At 60.8% G+C, this 20,537-nt stretch overlaps 2 protein-coding genes across 18 annotated transcripts in view; one reads left to right on the top strand and one right to left on the bottom strand.

Moving 5' to 3' along the window:
* ADD1 (adducin 1) overlaps positions 1-14,032 on the top strand; it is a 78,427-nt gene extending 64,395 nt beyond the window's left edge. For 4 of the 13 annotated variants that reach the window (XM_059676886.1, XM_059676855.1, XM_059676866.1 and 1 more), the window contains 7 exons: positions 1,805-2,149; positions 4,547-4,648; positions 5,009-5,098; positions 5,690-5,782; positions 9,659-9,815; positions 10,047-10,130; positions 12,353-14,032. In XM_059676886.1, the coding sequence (XP_059532869.1) occupies positions 1,805-2,149; positions 4,547-4,648; positions 5,009-5,098; positions 5,690-5,782; positions 9,659-9,815; positions 10,047-10,130; positions 12,353-12,684 (1,203 nt within the window). In that variant the 3' untranslated portion in view covers positions 12,685-14,032. Of the gene's footprint in view, positions 1-1,804; positions 2,150-4,546; positions 4,649-5,008; positions 5,099-5,689; positions 5,783-9,658; positions 9,816-10,046; positions 10,131-10,791; positions 10,827-12,352 lie in introns of those variants that run through there. The other 9 variants (XM_059676929.1, XM_059676914.1, XM_059676901.1 and 6 more) reach the window with 9 other exon arrangements.
* A 506-nt stretch (positions 14,033-14,538) lies between these two features.
* Positions 14,539-18,469, bottom strand: MFSD10 (major facilitator superfamily domain containing 10). Of its 5 annotated transcripts, none has more exons than XM_059677141.1 (13): positions 18,340-18,469; positions 17,640-17,896; positions 17,458-17,554; positions 17,097-17,200; positions 16,727-16,885; positions 16,483-16,644; positions 16,113-16,221; positions 15,914-16,025; positions 15,625-15,733; positions 15,440-15,530; positions 15,278-15,325; positions 15,109-15,198; positions 14,539-14,940 (listed from the first exon to the last, which is right to left on the bottom strand). In XM_059677141.1, the coding sequence occupies exons 2-13, from the start codon at positions 17,811-17,813 to the stop codon at positions 14,825-14,827; spliced, it is 1,371 nt and encodes a 456-aa protein (XP_059533124.1). In that variant the 5' UTR covers positions 17,814-17,896; positions 18,340-18,469; the 3' UTR covers positions 14,539-14,824. The 5 variants fall into 5 exon arrangements, with proteins under 5 accessions (XP_059533124.1, XP_059533141.1, XP_059533133.1 ...); XM_059677158.1 differs by having other exon boundaries at positions 17,640-17,835; positions 18,340-18,445; XM_059677150.1 differs by having other exon boundaries at positions 17,640-17,901; positions 18,340-18,430.
* Between the last annotated feature and the right edge of the window lie 2,068 nt (positions 18,470-20,537).

Below are 20,537 nucleotides of genomic sequence, written 5' to 3'. Positions count from 1 at the left end.
GCCACACCAGCCAGGCAGGAATCCATATTTTTAACTAAGCCATATAATAGGTCTGAGGTCTGTGTATATTACCTCTAATTTTGGTTTCACGGCATTTAAAGGGAAGAATAAAGACCAAACCCACACGCTGGGAGGGTAGAATTGTGTGGAGGCCTGGTGGTTTATCCTGAGGCCTGGAGATGCCTCCGTCCTGGCCGTCCGAGCAAGAGGACGTGTGATGAATAAGCACGGTGTTTTCCGAGGGGGGTCTTCCTGGCTGAGTCATCGTGTTAGCCTCGGCCGAGCGTGAGCATCTCCGAGTGGGAAATGGCAGCATCGCCTCTTCCCAAGGACTGAGGAGGAGGCAGCAGCAGCGCAGGGACTACTGCCGTCCTTTTCTTAACGTGTTAAAGGATGGTTGGTCATGAAGGTGGCCCCGCACAAGGAAGCAGCACCCACAGGGAGGGGAATCCCTGGACTGAGGAAGTGCATGTTTCTGGCTTATCGGCCAGCGGCACCGGCCTGCCTCCTGACCGCCCTGCACTCCTTGCAGCCCCAACCTCTGGCTCCCCGTGAAGCAGCCGGGAAGGACTTGGTCCAGATGCGAGGCTGTGGGTCCACAGTGCAGGGGCAGCTGAGCTCACAGGCTGCCAGCAGTCGGGGTCAGCTGGGCCGGGTTCTTGGCAGGCTCAGCGGGGGGAGGCCCCACTGCCAGGCTCTCAGGTGGTGGTCAGAGTCCATTTTCTTCCATCTGTAGTGGCCAAGGCAGCTTGCTTCCTCAGACCGTAGTGCACAGAGACTCAGGATGGGCACCACACTCATCTACCGCACCCCATCACTGCCAGTTCCACTGGTGAGAAGCCAGGCACAGGGCCCGTCCACAGTCCAGCAGGGAGGGCACTTCAGGAGGCGGGCCATGCGCATCACCAAGCTACACACAGACAGGAGGGCTGATACCCACCCTTGCCTTGGGGATGCTGCCTGTGGGACCAGCAAATAGGCTGGTCCTGCACCGGGGGGGGGGGGGGGGGGGGCGGGGGTGGTAGTGGTGGGGGCGGGGCGGGTGGCAGAGCAGATTGAATGGCTACGAGGCAGAGTCAGGGTTGAACTGAATGTGAGGTTAGTGTCAGTGGGACAGTCATCTTGTCAGAACCAGTTGCCACGAGGCTTGCTTGTTTGGTCCTCCCTGGAGTTTATCATGGCGTCTAAACTGTGACCTCAGCATTCGGTAGGTTGATGAGTAAAGTCTGTATTGTCGCCAACAGCAAGTAAGCCAGGTTTTAAAAAATTTTAAACTTATTGAAATACAGTAAACAGGAGAGTATACCTATTTAAGTATTCAGTTTATTAGTTTAAAAAACTGGGTGGAATCAAAACCCAATCAGAAACCAGCACCAGCACCTCAGAAGGCCCGTCCCCTCTGAGAGTCACTTACTCTGCTCAAGGGTGACACCATCCAGCCCCGTAATGGGATCAGGCAACACCCCCTTTCCCGTTGGTGTCTCACTCGGCACCATCCTCAGGTTCATGGGGCAGAGAGTTCTTCTCGTGCCGCTTCCCAGCCCATGGTGAGCATGCCTCACGCCCCTGCCGACGGACTTCTGGTTGGTTCCAGTGGGGGCTGTTAGCAGTGGGGCTGCTGCTGGCTTGCAGGGCCTTTGTTTTGGTGAACATCTTCGCCTTTAGGTTGGGCTTGTACTTGGGGTGCAGTCGTTGAGTTGGAGGTGCCTGCGTGCAGCCTCTGAGGGATCCCACACAGCGTTCCCTGAGGAGCTCTGTGTTGAGACGTGGACTAGTGACTGTCTTTCACTCTCTTGGTCTCTAGGGTTACAGAACTGGCTACCCTTACCGATACCCGGCTCTGAGAGAGAAGTCTAAGAAATACAGCGACGTGGAGGCTCCCGCTAGCGTCACAGGCTACTCCTTTGCTAGTGACGGTGATTCGGGCACTTGCTCTCCTCTCAGACACAGTTTTCAGAAGCAGCAACGAGAGAAGACAAGATGGCTGAACTCTGGCCGGGGTGACGATGCCTCTGAGGAAGGGCAGAATGGAAGCAGCCCCAAGTCGAAGACTAAGGTGTGGACGAACATTACACACGATCACGTGAAACCCTTGCTGCAGTCTCTCTCGTCCGGTGTCTGCGTGCCAAGCTGTATTACCAACTGCTTGGTCTGTGCCTACCTTACTGTTCCTAGTTAGATGATGTAGAGCAAGTGGGGCAGCTGGGGCCTCGGAGGCTTTGGGAACCAGCCCTGCGACCCTGACTGAAGGCGGGCCTTCCCTTCCACCTTCTGTATCTGAACCAGTGCTACTGTCTGCTCGAAACTGCTTAAGATACTGACCCCCCCCCCCCCCCCCCCCCCCCCAGTGACTGCCTCTTTCCCTAGTGCGTCCGTAGCCAAAGGTCCAACTAACGTGTGTATTAACCTAAACCCAGGAGCTGCCGGCGAACTCACACTGTCCTCAAGGAATCTTACTACTTCACGCACCAAAAGGCAGTTCAGTCATAGCCTGTTGTTCAGTGTTGTGAATGCCGGTGGTTTCAGTAAGTCACTAACTGTTCTTTAACGTCTCGAGTGTTTTCTTAAGCAGTTTCTCCTCTGGGTCCCGGCCTGCTCTCGGCCGGCCAGGTCCCCCTCGTTAGCCTCCCCTGCTCTGTCCCAAAGCCTCCGAACGCTCTCAGCAGCTGCCTCCTGCATGGACTGTGCATGTGAGTAGACCGCCATCGCGGAGTCTTCTGACTCCTGCCGGGGGCGGCATGACCCCAGTGCAGCGCAGGCCACCGCGGGCACCAGCGACAGAGGGTTGCTGCCAACGTGCTTCACGCCCGTGTTCACCAGCCCTGAGCCGCCCTCAGGTCCCGGCCCTCAGCCGCCTCTGTGAAGACGGTCTTCACGGCCCCTCACCGAGCCCGGGACAGCCGTGCTCCTGCGGTGGAGTCCTGCGCGCACACGGAAGCGGGCACAGACCCGCCGCTGCACGGTGGTGTGTAGCGCAGGCGAGACGGGCCCAGACTCGGTGGCCCCCAGGCAGCAAACGGCTCCCCTCATAACGCTCTTACTTCGTAGACGTGTCGAAAGAGAGGCCTGTCTCCAGGTGGCTGGCGTTTTCCTGGCGCACAGTTGGTGAGAGCCTCTGTGCCCCTGAGCCGACATGCCGCCCACACGGGCAGAGGCCCAGTGCTGAGCCCGGCCTCCTCTCCTTCTCGCCCCCGCCCCCCCCCTCCTTCCCCTCTGCCCCTCTCTCCCTTTTTTTCTTTTCTCGTGGCCTTTGTTTCGTTTTTACTGATGTCGCTTGTTCAGGGGAGTGGGCCCGAACGACTCCGCTGCTGTCAGTACATGTGCCGGAGGCTGTGCCGAGTTTTCCCGAAGTGTGTGTGTGGCAGCAGCTTTGAGCTACGTGTACTCTTAGCGTGAAAAAGTGTGAAGCGAGTCGGGCGTGTTAGTCAGTGTGTGTGGAGGGAGGCCCTGGGCAGCATTGCGATGTGTTTCTTGTTCTGGATTGACACGCCCGTGCCTGCGCCCAGGTGGGTATGTTCACTTACAGTGATAGTGTCACGCTCCTGAGGTTGCCGTTTTCCCGTTTTGATGGAAATTATCTTTAATGAAAGGCTGGAGTTGTTTAATCTGAAGATGCCGTCAGTGAGTACCTCCCAGCGCACGCCCATCGCGCCCCCGCAGTGGCTGAGCATCGCTCCGTGGCTTCTCCACGTCTTACGGTTATGGCTCTCTCAGTGCCTCTTGAAAACACCCCGAAAAGAATAGCATTTGCTCTCGGAGGTGGGCTTGTTCTAACGCTCAGCGCCTTCTCATCCTCCCAATTACAATGTGATGAAAACGGTCATAGCTGATTGGAAATTTAAAAAAATGTGAAAGGCGCAGGGTGCTGGCAGTGTGCCCGCTGCCTAAGACGGCCTTCTAGTAAGGATCCCAGCGTTCCGAGCTCCTGTGGGATATTTTTGTAACACTCAGAGTATGAAGTTATATAAAATATTCGACATCACCAAATCTTCCCCAGGTGCCTAAGCGTTCATTCCACGATTTTCTTCGGTTGGAATAGCTATGCAAACAGTGCATTCTGACGCTGTAGTTTATTTTAATGCAACACTTTGGTGATGCCCACTCTTGCCTTCCAATGCGAGTCTTCCCTCCCTCTGGGTAGCACATCACATTGCTTTCCATGACCCTGTCATCTCATGCTTCCCGCTGGCTTTGGTGTTGACGATGCTCAGAGCGGTGAACCAATGTGCTCTGAAGGGCCCCACTGGCTAGTCTGCGGGAGTTAGAGGCTCAGCTCTCGTCAGTCCTTGTCAGACCCCACATTTCAGCGGGGCTTTCTCAGTGGCTCTGGCCGGTCGTCACGACTCTGGCCTCCGCCATTCCTGGTTTCGGTCTGGACATGCTCCTGCCCCCTCCAGCCGCTGCGGTGGCACAGGGTATGGTCATTGGTTCATCCTCTGTGATGCTCAGTGCATGACCAGATGTGAGATCAGTTGGACAGATTGGGTGCTTGGTGCCACCTGTTGCCGTCCCAATTCTGACATTTTAACTCTTCTTGATATTACAGTGGACTAAAGAGGATGGACATAGAACTTCCACCTCTGCTGTCCCTAACCTGTTTGTTCCATTGAACACAAACCCGAAAGAGGTCCAGGAGATGAGGAACAAGGTGCGTACTCGTGTGCGGGAGGCGGAGGCTGCAGAGGGTGGACGGGGTGCTGGCTGCTGCAGGGCAGAGAGCGCGTGCGCGCGTTGAGGACTTCTGCTGCCCCATGACTGCAGCTGCGGCCCCTCTGTGCGCCTGTGCTGTGCACTTGTGGCCCGTGAGCAGCCTTCACCCTGGACTGTTCACAGTGTCCCGGTAAGAGGGACACGTAGGGAGTGTGCCCTCGAGTGAGTGAGCGCTTGCCCACGTCACCAGAAGGGGAAGGACGTAGGAATGGGCCCTTCCTCCCTTCAGACCCAGGCAGTACCGAGCGGGCGAGGTGTGGGCATGCTGCTGATGTGTTCCTCCTGTTGCCGTCCTCAGATCCGAGAGCAGAACCTGCAGGACATTAAGACGGCTGGCCCCCAGTCGCAGGTGTTGTGTGGTGTAGTGATGGACAGAAGCCTCGTCCAGGTGAGAACTGGGAATTAGTCTTGTTATTCTTACGCAGTCTTTGTGAAAAACCTTCATGATGAGAAATCACAGGCACTTTTCCCTGAGTTGTAGGCCAAGCATGAGCACGCCCGGGGCGTGTCCCCTCCAGCGCTCGGTGCAGTGCATGCCTGTGCGGGTGGCACGGTGCCCGGGGACCCACCGCCCAGTCTGAGTGCTGCACACCGTGTAAAGTGCTGGGCCCCGGGACTCGGCGGGCTTATTCCCATCCACGTTGCTGCCTGCGGCAGGGCGCTGCTTGGTGCCTGTCTGTGGCCCACGGTGACCCGCGTTTCTATAAAGGGCCAGTGCCTGGGCCCCTTGAAGGTAATTGTGTCCGTAGTTGCCTCTGAAACCGCGCACGTAACTGCAGGGTAGGTGACTGTCACCGCCTCTTCTGACTGGTCAGGTGTGGCCCTGGTCCTGGGGACTGGGCTTGCACGTGGCAGCGCCACCCCCACCACCTTCCTGGCGCCGCCGCCGTCCCTGCTGCATGCTCTCAGCGGCGCCCTCCTGTGCGCTCGGTACTTCAGGCTGGGCCTGGGGCTCTGCTGACTCAGTTTACTGTTGCAGGATGCACCCCTGTCTGACTGCACGGAGACAATCGAAGGGCTCGAGCTCACAGAGCAGACCTTTAGTCCAGCTAAATCTCTCCCTGTTAGAAAGGTACTCCTCCTGCCCGTAGTTACTGTCAGCTCGCGCTGCCTCCTGCCTGCCTGTCCCCACCTGCCTGCTCCTGCCGGCATTGTCCCGGTTACGACGGAGCCGCACACGGGCTCTAGCTCCTTGGTGAGAGGACAGAGGGTGCCGTCCTGCCGGCCGTGGGCTGTAGGGAAGCCCCGGCTGGGAGGAGTGGGTGCGTCTCCGCATCATGACGGTGCTTTTCAGAGGTTCTGCATGTGACTCTGTTAGTGCCGGATGCTTCCGTGTGACCTGGTCCCTTTGCCTGCTCAGCTGTGACCGAAAACGTAAGGAACGTGCAATGGGGGGTGCGATTGAAAGACATCCTTTCAGGGGAGCAGGAAGTAAAGCAAGGCGGTCTCTGGTCAGCCCGGTTGAGGAAATGTATTTATTTTGACCTTAAAAATCCTAGATTTTTTTTAATGTTGCAAGGGGGCAAAGACTTGTGAAAATGTGAAACCCCAAATTACCGTTCTCTGTGTACCTGCATACCTAAAGTGCTCAGTAGGTGGAAATCCACCCTATGTCCCATGCCAGGTGGAGGCTCGCCTGTTCTAAGCTTTGAGGTGCTGAGGGCAGAGGGTGAGGCCTCAGGTGTTCGCCCTGTGTCCAGAGGAAATGTGTCTCAGTTACACACCTCCAGCGAGTGCAGGTGTCGTCTAGCCATGCCCCAGGAGGCAGAGAGAAGGAGGCTTGCACCAAGGGCTCTGTATTCCTGTCTGGAACCCTCGCTAACGGCATTATTTTGCATATTTATGTGTTGTTTCAGCGGGTCCTGTTTTCCCTTGTCCAGCGACCGTTCTTGGAGGAGCCTCGCAGAGCGTGGGAGAGATGGCCTCCTGCCCCACTGGCTTGTTTTTCGTGCTTCCATCCCATGTGACCTTAGTTTGTCATTCTTTTCTCTCGGGTGTGTAGGTGTGTGAAGTCCATGAGCCCCGGGGGCTTGTGGAGCAGAGCAGGTTTGGACAAGCTCTCTGGCTTCGATTGCATTTAGTGGCTCCTGTTTGTGTCGTTAGGGCTGCCTGCCTGGAAGGGAGACCGTCCGCTGTGTAAGGCTGCTGCTCTGGCAGTTCCTCATCCGTCGCAGTTCTGTTTGGCTCTGTCCAGCAGTGCTCAGCTTGGGGGTGCATCCCCGTTCCCTGTGAGGATGTTTCATGGAGCGTAGCCACGGGCCCCTCCAGCTGGCTGTGCGAGCACCAGACTAGACCCTGTGAGCGCCGTGTCCAGGCAGGATCGGCAGAGAAAGCCACTCGGCTCCGAGCCCAGGGAGGTGGTGCCCTGTGCAGGTTCCTGGCCAGCTTGTTTTCCCCGCCCCCTCTTCCGGGCACTCACATTCGCAGCCTTGCTCTTTTTCCCGTGACAGCATGTTTCGTTTTGATGGTGAGAATGTGCTTTGACTCCTCTGTCCTTGACTGGGGTGGTGGCCACGTCTTTGTGTGCGGACCACAAAGCACAGACCACGGTGCTCCCAGAGGTGGCGCTGCTCACTGGCAGGTTGACCCTCTTGAGCAAGTGAAAAGGACTGTGTGTCAGTGTCCTAAACACGTCCTCTTCCCCGTAAGGCAGGCGTGCAGAGACTCGCTTCCCGGTCGAGAGGTTGAGGAACGGGCGTTTGGGACTAAGGAAGTTGGGGCTTTTCTGGAAGGACTTTCTTTTGCTTCCATCTCTCCTTTGTCTTCTGGCAGAAGGGGCAGCGAGTCGCCAGCCACACCCCGTGCTCCGGCGCCCAAAGGGACAGGAAGCCCAGCCAGGGCTCTCTGGACTCAGCACTGTGCAGCCAGTGTGTGGCTGGATGTCACTCTGCCACCTGGATGGGATTCCCAGGGAACTGAGTCGTTAGAGATGGGTGTGAAGATTTGCACTTAGTCCTGTCCTGCCGCCCTCTGGTGTGCAGCCCAGACTTGCTGCTCTGCCGCACCTGTGTGCACTTGGTGGTAAGCACCTAGTGTGTGCAGGCCCTGCACTAAGATGTACATTTAGCCCTGGCCTGGTGGCTCAGTAGCTGGAGCACCTGCTTGCACGTGTGGGTTCAATTCCCTGGATTGCAGGTTCGATTCTCAGCCTTGGTCAGGGCACCTCTCTCACATCAATGTTTCTCTCTCTTCCCCTCCCTCCCTTCCTTCCACTCTCTGAAAATCAGTGGGAAAAGTACCCTCGGGTGAGGATTAACAAACAAAAAAAGGAATATAAATTCAAATCTGTGTAGATTTTTCAGATGAAAACCTGATGCCTCAGCCCAGTGCCAGGAGGAACAGGCTTAGAGCCCTGGTGGGGCCAAATGGGAGGAGCACAGCAAGCGCCCCCACATGGGCTGCTGGAGGGAGCTGCCCCTTCAGCCCCGACTTCTCGGGCTGCTCCCCACAGGGCCTGTCTGTCTCTGCGGCTCAGGCATCGCCCTTTTCCTAGCTCCAGCTTGGCCTCACTGAGGAGGGAGCCCCTGCCAGCGGGCGGGAACCAGCTGTGCGGCACCTGAGGGCAGGGGGTCTGGACAGGAAGCATCTCCGTGGCAGTTTCTGGTTTTGTTTTCCCTTTACTGATTTTGAACATTGGACTGAAATGAGTGACAGTGTTTCTCTCAAAGCTCACATCACCTTCCTGTCTCACTGCAGTGCTACCAGGACGCACAGGCACCAGCCAGGTTGCGTAGATGATAGCGTAAGTGCTCTGTGGGCCTCAGGGGCCCGCCCAGCAGGCTCCTCTTGAAGATGGTAACAGGCCTGTGGACAGGAAAGGGCGTGTCTTGGGCCAAGGGTTCGAGTGGCAGAGGAGGACGTGAGTCCCCGTCTTGGCCAGGCAGGGCTGCTTCTGGAGGAAAAGCCGGCGGCGTTGGGTCAGGCTAGTCGGAAAGAGGGCTAACCGACTCCCCGGTCATCCTGAACCTGATGACAAGTTGATAACAGGCTGCTGATCCCAGCAGGCCCTTTCCTCTGCCTGGGGCCTGTGTCACTGTCAGCGGTCAGTCATGGAGTACTCCAGGCACTACCCAGCTCATGGGACCGGGCCGCTCAGCCCAGGTCCCCCGGCCTCGGTCTGGCTCTGTGTCCAGTGCCCACTGCCCACTGCAGGGACGCTGACTGCCTCTGACGCTCGCCCCTCGCTGAGGAGAGCGCAGGTGGACCGGCAGGCGTGAAAGTGACGTTGGATTCTCCTGTTTTCAGTTACTTTTGGAAGCTCTCATTAAGTACTGGGCATGTGCATGAGTTCCGGTGAGCTTTCTCCAAGGTGAACATCGGGGAGCATTTGGGGCCGACCAGGCTGAGCGGGGCACAGAGCTGTGAGGGAATGTGCAGTGGCGTCACACTCAGCCCGCTGGCTGCCCGCCCTCCGGGGCCTGCCCGCCGCCTCCTGGCAGATGGGGCTGGTCTGTGGCCACTCGGGGCTTCATAGGCTTTGCTTTCTTTTCTCTCCTACAAATTCTGTTTTCCAAATTCCCCAAATACTGGCGCCTGGGGACATTTTCTTCTTAAGGTCAAAAGAACAGAAGCTGCCTGTGCTCCTAGGATGGAAGCAGGTCTCTCCTGCCTGACCTGAGTGTTGTGATCTGTGCATTTCCTCTTCCTGCCTGTCAGTGAGGACATGGGCTTGTCCTCGAGGTGCTCTGTGTGCTCCATCTGCACTTCGCTGCCTTTGCTTCTGAAACCTGAGGGCTTTCTAGGGTTCTTTTCTCCTGTTACATTTATTTTGTTGCATCAAAATCGTGTGTCTCTGTCTTCTGCCCCTGAAGGCTGTAGCTCAGCCTAACCCTCAGGGATGTCTTTGTGCCCCTGGAGAGCTGCCCGCCCCACCCTGCCTGCAGCCCGGCCGGGGAGGAGGAGGTCCTGGGCAGGGCTTCTGCAGACCCAGCACCCCTTCTGTCCGCAGGGGGAGCTGGTGACAGCCTCCAAGGCCATCATTGAGAAGGAGTACCAGCCCCACGTCATCGTGAGCACCACAGGCCCCAACCCCTTCAACACGCTCACTGACCGCGAGCTGGAGGAGTACCGCAGGGAGGTGGAGCGCAAGCACAGGGGCCCCCCAGGTGAGTGCTCACGGCGAGGCCCAGGCGCCAGGGCAGGTTCTGCGTGGGCAGGTCCGCAGGTGAGCGCCTCTGTCCTGCAGGCCTTTGGTTAAGGGCAGAGTGCTCCTCAGCACATGCTTCCTCCCTCCTCACTCAGGCTGGTCCCAGAGGGGGTCCGACTCCCCTGGGAGGGCTCTAGTGTGGGCTCATGGCGGCATCTCACCACTCCCTCTCACCTTCTGCCACCTGCAGAGAGTCTGGACGAGACTGGAGAGCAGAAAGACAGTCCTCCAGAGCCCCCTGCTGCCCCCTGCTCCCCCGTCAAGCAGGAGGAAGGTGAGTCCTGGGCGGGGCGGGCGAGGCTGCCCCAGGGCGGGAGGGCGCATGGCACTGCGTGGATGGGTGTCCACAGCGGGGCTGGGGGAGTGGGCTGCGTGTTCTGTCCAATGGAAGGAGTGGCAGCTGACACTAGTGAGGACGTGTGCCTTTGCGTGGGAACCAGCACAGCACGTGCTGGGTGCTGCTGGGCCCAGCCTCTTGCGCTCCTGTTTGGCCTTGTCCTGGGAAACCCGAGGCCAAACAGGCTTGTTAGTGAGATGTCACGGGTGGGAGGACAGCCTTCAGGGATGGGCACCCACTTCACTGCTGATGTCAGTTTTGCCCTCTTTGCACACTTCCTAAACCTTCCTGTGCTCGATTCCACCTCCGGAAACGTCCTCTGTGGTGTCTGAGCTACAGGATGTCATTTGACTGCCATGTTATCAGTCCATGCAGAGCACTGGCCTCCGTCGGCCTCTCAGACCACCCACCGCATGTCTGTGGCGTGGCTTGCGTGTCTGTCCCTCGGTCTTACACATCATGCTTCCCATGTCTGTCGGGAGCCTGTGCCTCTGTGTCCACAAGAATGGCTCGGCCATTCTCCTCCTGTACCTGGTGCTGTGACTGAATGCGTAGATTCTCTCCCTGTGCTTTTCTCTTCTTGTGGCTGCGTGGCAAGCAGGAGGATGTGCTAAGGAGTACCTGTTACCATAGTAAGTACTGCCGGCTTCTCTGCGCTTCCTCATTCTGCTTCTTTGTTGCTTACTACGTTTCGTTTTCTGTTCAATCAAAATAAAAACATTGTCTTTCCCCCCCGCCCCCCCTTTTGTACCCAGTCCTTCATTCTGGGCAGTGGCCTTCCCGGAAGGGGTTCGGTCACCTGCGAGCTGCAGTGGGCAGCCTGCCCTCGGGGCTCCCAGGGGCCACACAGCGGTGCTCAGAGCTCTGGGTCTCGTGAGTGCCAGGAGGGCAGACAGTCTAGACGAGGCTCAGACAGGTGGGGCTGCCACCTGCTGTATGTGGTTGCATGTGTTTGAACCCCTGCTTAAGCTTTGTGCTTAAGCTTAACGTGAGGGGGGCAGAAGAGCGACATTTGGGCTATTTTTAAAATATGTATATTTTTATTGATGTCAGAGAGGAAGGGAGAGGGAGAGAGCGATAGAAACATCAGTGATGAGAGAGAATCATGGATCGGCTGCCTCCTGCACACCCCCCACTGGCGATCGAGCCCACAACCTGGGCATGTGCCCTCGACCTGAATCAAACCTGGGACCCTTCAGTCTGCAGGCTGACTCTCTGTCCACTGAGCCACCTCGGCCAGGGCAGTGCTGTTTTTTAGGAGGACATTTGGTCCAATGATAAAGGTTCCCCTGGGCATCCACAGGCCACCTCTGCCCGCTGTGCGGACATGCCTCACTTCCCCCTGCCCCGGCCGTGATCCCGGGCAGGCATCTCCCAGGGCCCAGCCCTCAGTGTTTGTCCCCTGCACTCAGCTCGCCGCTCGTCGCCTCCCGAGGTTCGGCTGACTGTTGGTGGATGAACAGGTTTGGTGCTCCTCACCTGCCAGTCGCTCGTAACCTCGTAGGCTGTTTGTAGAAAATCTGCTCACCTGGTCTCCCCCACCCCAACCTGGAGATGGGAATCTTCCCCACAGACCAGCCCTTAGGCTCCCGAAGACAAGCGTACTCTGTTTCCTGGTGGTGAAACGGCTTGCTTTGCCCCTCTCCCTAGCCTGATGGTTCATGTCTTCCTCTAAGCTAGGCTCAGTGTATTTGATGCTGATGCACAAGGTCGAGAGTTATTAACTTGTGCGTCCAGGGGCTGCCATGTTATCCGTGGCTCCCTTGGGGGAAACCAGGTGTGTGGACCCAAATGTAGGCTTAATTTCAGGGCTACTGAGGTGCCCTAGGGGCCTAGAGCAGACCTCGTCTCACGGGTGTTAGGAGGACACTGCACTGAAAATGTCCCCTGCTCGCAGGGCACGCTTCCAGGAGAGGGAGCCGGGCCCCCCCACTCCCCCCCATACCCCCCCCTCCTTAAGATGGAGTCTGTGTTTGGTACAATGGGCTCCATCCAGCCCTGAAGTAGTGACACGATTTGAAGTTCCTTATCCTTGTCTTGGTAGAAGGCCCTGGTGTCCTTACAGAGCAGTTTCTGTGCAGGACGCAGCCCACCTTGAGGTCCCTCTCTGAGGGCTGGGCAGTTGCCCTTTAACCCCGTCTCTCCTGCCCGCCCACTAGACCTAGAAGATGCTGTTTTTGGAGACGACAGTGATGCTGCCACCTTTAAGCCCACTCTCCCTGACCTGTCCCCCGATGAGCCTTCAGAAGCGCCTGGCTTCCCGACATTGGACAAGGAGGAGGACGAGGGGCTGGGCGAAGCCCGTGGCCCTTCCAGCCCCGCCAGGCCCTCCACGGTGGCCAGTCCTGAGCCGGCCCCGGCCCCGGCGGCTGAGGGGGCTGCCGCAGACCCAGGCAGCGATGGGTCTCCTGGCAAGTCCCCTTCCAAAAAGAAGAAGAAGTTCCGCACCCCCTCCTTCCTGAAGAAGAGCAAGAAGAAGAGCGACTCCTGAAGGCCCGTCCTGCGCGCACCGCTGTCTCGTGTTGTCTCCCGTGTCATGGAATGCAAAGCCCCCTCCGCGCAGCTAGCGCTCCCCGCCGCCCAAGCCCGTGCAGACCAGAGCTCACCTGTGTTCGCACGGCCTCCCCTCAGGTCCAGGGAGGCTTGGCCCTGTGTCCGCCTCTGTGCCCGTCTGTCTGCTCCTCGGGTCCTTCCCTGGGGCGTCCGGGCAGGGTCTGGCTGCACAGAGGCCCTGCCGGCTCTGGCCCTGACCTCTCTTGCTCTCCTTCTGTCATCCAGTAACCCACGCTCCGTCCCTGCTAGGCTCCCCTCCCCCCAGGTCTCAGGTGACTGACTCAGACTCCTAGCTCCCTGCTGGCCTTACCTGCTCAGCGATCTCACTCTGTCTGAAAACACACAGCCTCGGTCTTGTGCCAGCACCCTGTGCCTGCCAGCGGCCAGGGCGCTGTGGTGGCCTCAGGCGGCGTGGGGACCCCGCAGCAGCCTGGCCTGTATACCCTGGCAACCTATGCATGGTTACCCAGTCACCCCCCGGCAGCACCCGGTCCAGGGCTCAGTCTTATCACTGGGGTCTCTCCAGGCCTGTCCTCGGGAGGGCACCTCAGTGAGAAGTCTCTTCTAGCGTTCTCTTCAGTGTATTGGCAGTTCTGCGTTGCTGTGAACGGGAACGGCGACGCTCGCTTTCGTTTCTCTAGGCCTGCGGCGGAGCCCCGCGCACCGGGGTGGGGGCAGGTTTCAGAGCAGGGTCTGCTCTTCCCGGAAGTCGGCCCTGGTGGCCCCCGCTGCTCCCGAGCCCGAGCCGGCACTCATGGAGCTACTTGCCCTCGCTCACCTGCACTCACCTCCACCCCCTGGGAGGCAGCAGGGAGCTGCTGGCTGGCAGCTGGCCATGTGGGCTCCTCGAGGGCGCCTGTTCCAGGAGCTGCTGGGTGCCAGCCTGCCCACCCTAGACAAGCCCCTGGGAAGGCGGGAGGGCCGTGGTGGATCTGGAGCTGGAGGTGGGCTCAGGTCCCCAAAACCGAGCACCCATGCAGGACGGAGGCCGGCTGCATGGCGCTGACCTCCGCTTGGAGCTAACAGGCGAGCAGCTGCTTCTGTGTCAATTTGTTGCCAAGTGTGTTCCGCCTCCCCACCACCCTCCTCGCGTTAACAGACTCTTCCCTGACCCTCCCTCTACCCCACACACGCAATGACTAATTCACTTTTGTAGTTTCTTTTAACTCTTTGTATCACAACATGAAGTTTAGCCACAGACAGGGACACAGGCTCAGGAGGGCAGGCCCTGTGTCCTTTCTTCATTGTAACATGTTTTACTCACAAATAAAGTTCTTCAAGCCGTATCCTGTCTGAACCTGGGGAGCAGTTTTACATTTTAATCCCTTTTCTTTTTCTTTAAAATAGGACTTCCAGGAGTTTGTCTCTTCCCCAAAGTGTCTTATTTCTTGAGACACCATTTGCCATTTTGGACTGGGAGGACGTTCTAACCCAGAGCTGCCCTGCCCCTTCAGCCTGTTCCTCCCTGGGGCTGCTGGGCACGGCCCTCGGACCGCTGAGTCCCGTGTCCTCTCCAGTCAGTGGACCCTGGAGTCAGCCTGGCTGGGGCTGAGCAGGCAGGTGGGGCCACGATCTGTGACGGGGGCAGCCCAGCAGAAGGCTCCCTCCTCCTCCATCTGCCAGGTGTCACCTGCCAGTGCTGACCGTCTGGGAGGGTCCTGCACCTGACTCCCCCCCTCCCCCACCCCCGTGCAGGAGGGAACCGCGTGTGGTCAGTGGAGCTGCTGCTGCGGGGCCTGGGGCCCCAGAGTGTGGTGGAGGCTGAGGGACGCCGTGTACTGGGAGGAGGCACTTGGTATAAAACAGCTGCTTTATTTTGTCATCCAGACGCCTGGCTGATTCTCCACAGAGTGAAAAACAAGCCGGAAGCCTGGAAAGATCTGGAGTCCCTGACCCGGCTCTGTGGGCACCAGGCAGGGCCGTCCAGTCCAGCAGGAGGAGAGCTGCGAGCGCCCCCTGGGCTGCAGGCCTCGGGATTCCTGCCTGGGCCCCAGGAGGAAGGGAGGAGGCGGGCCAGCAGGCGGGGTGGCCTCTGACTTCCTGCCTCGGCTCCTTCCGCCTGGGCTGGGCTGGCTCTGCTACTCCTCCTTGAGTGTCCGTGCTGGAGGTCGCAGGGGCCGCAGGAGGAGGAAGGGGAGCAGGAAGAGCCCCGAGCACACGGTGAAGCAGGCCAGGGCGCCCGTCAGCCAGTACACTGGAGGGAGACAGCCAAGCGATGACGTGGGCCCCCCGCCCCCGCCCCAAGTGCCAGAACGGAGGAGGCAGGAGCAGATGCAGGCCGCTGAGGGAGGCCCCATCAGGGCCCAGCAGCCCTCGAGGCCTGGCTCCCCAGGGCACATCACGTGCTGTCCCACAGCCTCACCTGAGGCGGCCACCGTGGGCCCCAATGCCCTGGCCAGGGCACCCAGGCTCCGCAGCGTCCCCATGATGGTGCCCTTCTGCCCAGGCGAGCCTGGAGGAGAGAAGGGGCCCTCAGGTGCCTGCTGGCTGCTGCCTCCTCCCCGGTGGCCTTGTTAGGAAGGGCTTCTCACCATAGCCGGCGACCACGGAGGACAGACAGGGCACCACGACAGCGGCAGCTGATGGGGGACATGAGCGAGGCACCGTCACCCCAGAGGGGAGAGGGCTCATAACCTGGAGGGATCTGGCCACCAGCCCCGCCACGCCCCTCTGGCCCTGGCAGGCCCACTCACCGAAGGAGTAGAGCAGCAGCCCCAGGCCCAGCACAGGCAGCGAGCGCCCCCAGCCGATGAGGAGGAAGGCGGGGACCAGCAGCAGGATGGCCTGCAGCGGGACATAATGGACCTCAGGCCCCACTCCTGCTGCTTCCAGCAGAGCTCAGGAGACCACCCCCACCCCCACCAGGGGCACCCCATACCCGTTTCACAGCTGCAATTTCCCCGCCGGGGCTAATCCGCCGGGCATAGGTGCCCTGGATGGTGGCCATGGTGAGGCCGATGAAGAAAAACATCTTTCCCTGCTGCAGGCTGGGAGGGCGGGAACCTTAGTGCCCGGCCCTGCTGGCCGGCTGCGCCCCTGCTCTGCCAAGCGGCGCCAGGGGACTCGCTGACAACCCCTGCCCGCCCCAGGTTCCTAGGCTGGGCCCAGGGGATGGGGAGAGGGCAGGGCGTCCCTGGATGGGGTCCCTGTAGGGCCCGCACTCCCACCTGCTGAACTGGAAGCGCTGGTGGGTGAGGAAGCTCAGCGTGTACTCCAGGCCCGAGAACAGGAAGAGGTAGAGGAAGTAGACCAGGCCCAGGCGGCGCAGGTGGCTGAGCCCTGGGGGGCGGCGGGGCAAGGGCATGAGGGGTCCGCCGCCCAACAGTAGCCGGCGGAGCTCCACCCTCACGAGGGGCCACTCCTTACTGTCTCCAGCGGGCGGGTCCTGGCCATGGGCCACAGCGGAGAAGCGCAGCAGGGCCAAGGGACTGAGCAAGTGGGCGGCAGCTCGGAAGCCCAGGGTGGGGGAGGGAGCCTGGGGGGGCAGAACTGGAGAGGCTACTGGGGGCCTGGGGGGCAGCCGCCTGGCTCCTCCCACCTACCAGGCCTTAGAGGCAGGGGCTGGGAAACATAGAGACCCGGGGAGGCACTGTGTCCCCAAGAGCCTCTGGACACCAGGAGAGGACTGTCTGGCCTCCCCTGGCACCCAGGACCGGCACCCGCGACAGGCTCCCTACATGCCCAGGGAACCGAACCCCCGGGTCCGGGACCTGTAGGTTTCTGGGTTCCTCCGTACCCGCTTCTCTGGGGGCAGCGTCTCCGGCAGGAAGCAGAAGAGAAATAGTAGGTCCGAGACAGCGAAGAGCAGGGCGAGCCAGGGTGCCATCCGCAAAGGGAGGCAGGCGCCCAGCATGGGGCCCAGCGTGAAGCCCAGCGAGAAGGCCACTCCGATGACTGCCTGGGGAGAAGCCACCTGAGTTAGGAGGGCGACCAGGCCCCGGAGCCCCTCCGGGCCCGCGACCCCCAGCCCGTGCACCCACCATGCCTCTGCTTCGGGCGGGCGGAGAGCCCAGGTCGGCAACGATGGCCGTGGAGAGACTGACGTTCCCCTTGCTGATGCCGCCAATCACCCTGGAGGCCAGGAAGGCTGCGAAGCTCTCGGACGCAGCCCACACAGCATAAGAGGTGGCCAGACCTGCCTGCCTCGGGGCAGGAGCCCAGGGTAGGCGTGGTCACTTCAGGCCAGGAGTGACTGGGGCCACCAGCACCCCTGGGTCCCTGCCCTGTTCTGCAGCACCCAAGGGCCCTTGTGTCCCCAACGTCCGCTGGGTGGCAGAAACGGCTGTGGGACAGCCTGGCTTAGACACAGGAGCTGCTGGCCCCTCAGTACCACCCCAGGGGACCCCGTACCAGCGACAGCAGCATCACTGGGCGCCTCCCCAGGCAGTCGGAGACGGCCCCCGTGAGCGGTGCCGAGAGGAACTGCAGGACTGAGAAGAGTGAGCCAATCAGACCTGAAGGCGACAGAAGTCAGGGTCACCACACCTCAGTCTCCGTCTCCAAGGGTCTGGCTCACCTGGCCCGGCACTCCCAGGCCATGGACCTCAAAGCCAAGGTGGCCAAGACAGAGTGGACACAGAGGGAGCAGATGGTGCCCAGGAGTAAGGAGGTGTGAACGAGGACCTGGGTGATGGGAGCGCAGGGAGGGAAGATGGGGGGGGGGGCAGGAAGATAGGACCAGGGGCTCCCAGCATGGGGCTCAGGGCCACACCTCCGAACAGGACGCTGTTGTATCTCTTCTCTGCGGGCACCCCGATGGCTGCAGCAAACCAGTCCACCCCTCGCTGCCAGGAGCCATAGAGAGGGTCCTGGGGGACAGGAAGCATGAGAGGCGGGGGAGTGGGCACCCACCGTGGGGGTCAGGCTTCGGGATGGAGGGTGAGGAGGGCTCACATGTGCGCGGCCGTGGCTCTCCAGCAGCCCGGGCAGCAGGGGCAGCAGCAGCGTGAAGGCCAGGAGGTCCAGCAGGAGGCCCAGGAAGACCACAGTGACCACGCGGGTCTCGGACGCTGGCTGCTGGCGGATGGGTGGGTGCGGAGTGCAGCTCCCACCAGCTCCCCAGCCCATGATGGAGGCGCTCCGATCCTTCCTGGCCCGTGGGGGAGGGGGACGGGTCTGCACAGCCCCTCTGGTTACGGCAGCCCAGACGCCTACCCTACCGAGAGGGAAACTGAGTCCTCCTGCTCCTGTCAGGCCCCCAACACCTTAGTGAGCACCCTAAAGGGAGTGCCTGCCCACCCTGCTGGGGGGCGCCCGTCACCACAGGCGGGGTCCCTGGTGCGCCCTCCCGAGACCCCGGGATGCAGCAAACTCGGCGGCAGAGGTTGCGCAAGGAAACCGCAGCCACCGAGGCCAACCGTCCCAAGGGGCCGGGGTGGGGGCATCGCGGGCCCGGGCGGCACCCCGTCCCACGCAGCCACCCCCGCGTCCTCGTGTGGAGCGGGAAGGGAAACTGAGGCCGGGAGGAGGGCGGGACCTGTGTGGCCCGGGGCGGATTCGGGGAGGGGGCCCCTGCGCCCGGAGAACACAGCCCCCGCCCACACCGACCCCGCCCCGGGCTCGCCTCCTGGGGCTCCGGGTACCCCGCCCGCACCTGCCGTGCTCGCGCGCCGGGGACGAGCAGACGAACCGACGGACCGCTGGCCAGAGGGATGCGGAAAGGACCGCCAGGCACGCTGCTGGGGGCGGGGCGGGCGCAGGCCCCGCCCACTAGACACGCCCCGGAAGTGACGGTCCCCTGCTCTTCTCCTTCCGGCAGCGCGGTCCCGGCTGCAGTCGGTCTCTAACTCCGGGTGGCCTCCGCCCGACTCCTGCCTCCCGCGTTCCGGCTGCTGGCGGTCCGGGCTCCCCGCTGCGGGCGGCGACCCCTGGCCCCTGGCCCCGACGGCTCCGACTCCGGCCGCGGGGCTCTCCCCGGGCGCGGCCCGAGTCCTTGCCCGGCCACGGTCCCATCTGCCCCCACCCGCTGCCGGAGGGCGACCCTCTCCCCTCAGGGCCTGGGCCCTGGGTCCTCCGCCTGCGGGGCCGTCTCCACGGACAGCGCCGGGCCTGGGCCGGCAGCGCGGCGCGTGTGCGCGGCCCGTGGGTGTGACCGCCTGGCTCTCGGTGTGACGGTTCCTCCTGCACCGGAAGCCCCAGCGCCGGCCGGTGAGGAGGAAAGGGACGTGCGGACAGACGGCGGGGACCAGACGCCCAGCTGCTCCGCTGGCGGCGGGGTCGGGCGCGGGGGCCCTGACGGGCGCGCCTGGCCGGGCAGCTGGAGCCGCTGTGGACACTGGCGCCTGGCACGCCGCGGGCCGCTGCCCTTCTCACCCAGCCACGCCCCCGTGTGGCCGGCCCGCGCCGTAAACACGTGGGCGGGGATCCCAGGCCCTGCAGTTTCCTCCCAAGCTGACAGGTGATGCAGCCCCACACGCCGTCAGCCACACCCCCGTATACTGAACGATGCGTGCACTTGCGGGGCGACTCCCTCACCGCGGAGCCCTCTCCAAGTCCGGGAGCCCCGGGATGTCTGCCTGAGGGCAGTCGGTGTCCTTCGCCCTGCCCCCCCCCCCCATGAGCCTGGCTTCTGCCTGAGCTGGGGGGCGCGGCTATAGGGTTAAGCCTCTGACTGACCTGTTGTGACCTGTTGGCAAAGTCACGAACAAGTCCCAGCTTAGAGGGCACAGTCCTCTTAGCATCATTAGGCTGGACCTTAGGTCGCTCCCTAGAGCTTATCTGGGAAGTTAATGGGCTGAGGGAGGTGCAGCAAGTGCTGCCAAAACAAGTGAAACTCACAAGAACACTGTAACTATGGTGACCACCACCTTGTTTACCTCTGGCTATAAAATAAAGGCTCAGCTTGCCTCTGGATCTCTGTAGCCTCAGCCAGGCACAGGCAGATCCACGGAGACTAAAGAGAGCTATGCTGACCGCCTGAACGCCGTCTCCGTGTAAATCATTCTGCGACGACTCCGTCCACACCTTTGGGAGCCCCTGGACCGCTGGGGCTGGACCCCGGCACTGAGCAACGCCCCCCTGTGGGAGCGCTCTGCCCTCATGGTCAGTGCGTGACATAGCCACAGGTTGGGCGATTGGCCTATTAGCCTTTTGTGATACAGGACACCCAAATCACGAAAATAGCAGTTACACTTATGCCTAATACACAGCTGTTCCACCTGCAACAAATGAAAACCCATTAGCTCTTTCCCCAAAGACTCGATGTCACCCCTTAGGTACCTTTGGCTGATATCTCCCCACTGAGCCAGGCTCCCCCTTTTGTAGCCTCTGACCTTCACACGAGACCGGTCACCTGCCTCCACACTCATGTCAGAGGGCGGGGGGCTGGAGCTAGTGTTCCTGTCAGAACGCTAAGAACAGCCCTCGTCTGGGCCTGTGCTTCTGCTCCCCAGCCACAGCCCGTGGCGCCGGCCGACAGCACGGCGTCCTGCGGTCCTGAACCGCTCCTGGTTAGTGCAGGGATGGGAGGGCTGCTCTTTGCTGTTTAACTTACAAGTTTGTGACCTTAACCACAAACTCCACGTCTTCAGCCTCCCAGCTCAGTGCAGACGTCCCAGCGGCTCAGTGCCCAGAACCGACGGCCCTGGAGAGCGCCAGGCAGACTGAGTGAGGGGCCGCCCGTCCTGGTGCTGGGGTTGAGGGAGATGTTTTCCTTCTCCGATTCCTAAACTGTTTGCAAACTTGTTTACTTTATAATCGAAAATATAACTTGTAATGAGAAATAACACTGCACTCTACACAAAGGCAAAACTGACCGGCGAGATCCCTTCAGTCCCAGACCGTGACTGACAG

The sequence above is a fragment of the Myotis daubentonii genome, chromosome 1 (genome assembly GCF_963259705.1).
Source record: "Myotis daubentonii chromosome 1, mMyoDau2.1, whole genome shotgun sequence".
Classification (NCBI taxonomy): Eukaryota; Metazoa; Chordata; class Mammalia; order Chiroptera; family Vespertilionidae; genus Myotis; species Myotis daubentonii.
This window is presented reverse-complemented; position numbering and strand designations above follow the sequence as displayed.

Coding starts and splice junctions, on each gene's coding strand:
- MFSD10 (XM_059677141.1), bottom strand. CDS start 17,813: ATGGGCTGGGGAGCTGGTGGGAGCTGCACTCCGCACCCACCCATCCGC. Junction 16,222..16,482: donor CGCTGCCCCCAGAGAAGCGG/GTACGGAGGAAC, acceptor CTGCCCCCCCAG/GCTCCCTCCCCCACCCTGGG. Junction 15,734..15,913: donor CAGCGCTTCCAGTTCAGCAG/GTGGGAGTGCGG, acceptor CCGCCCTCCCAG/CCTGCAGCAGGGAAAGATGT.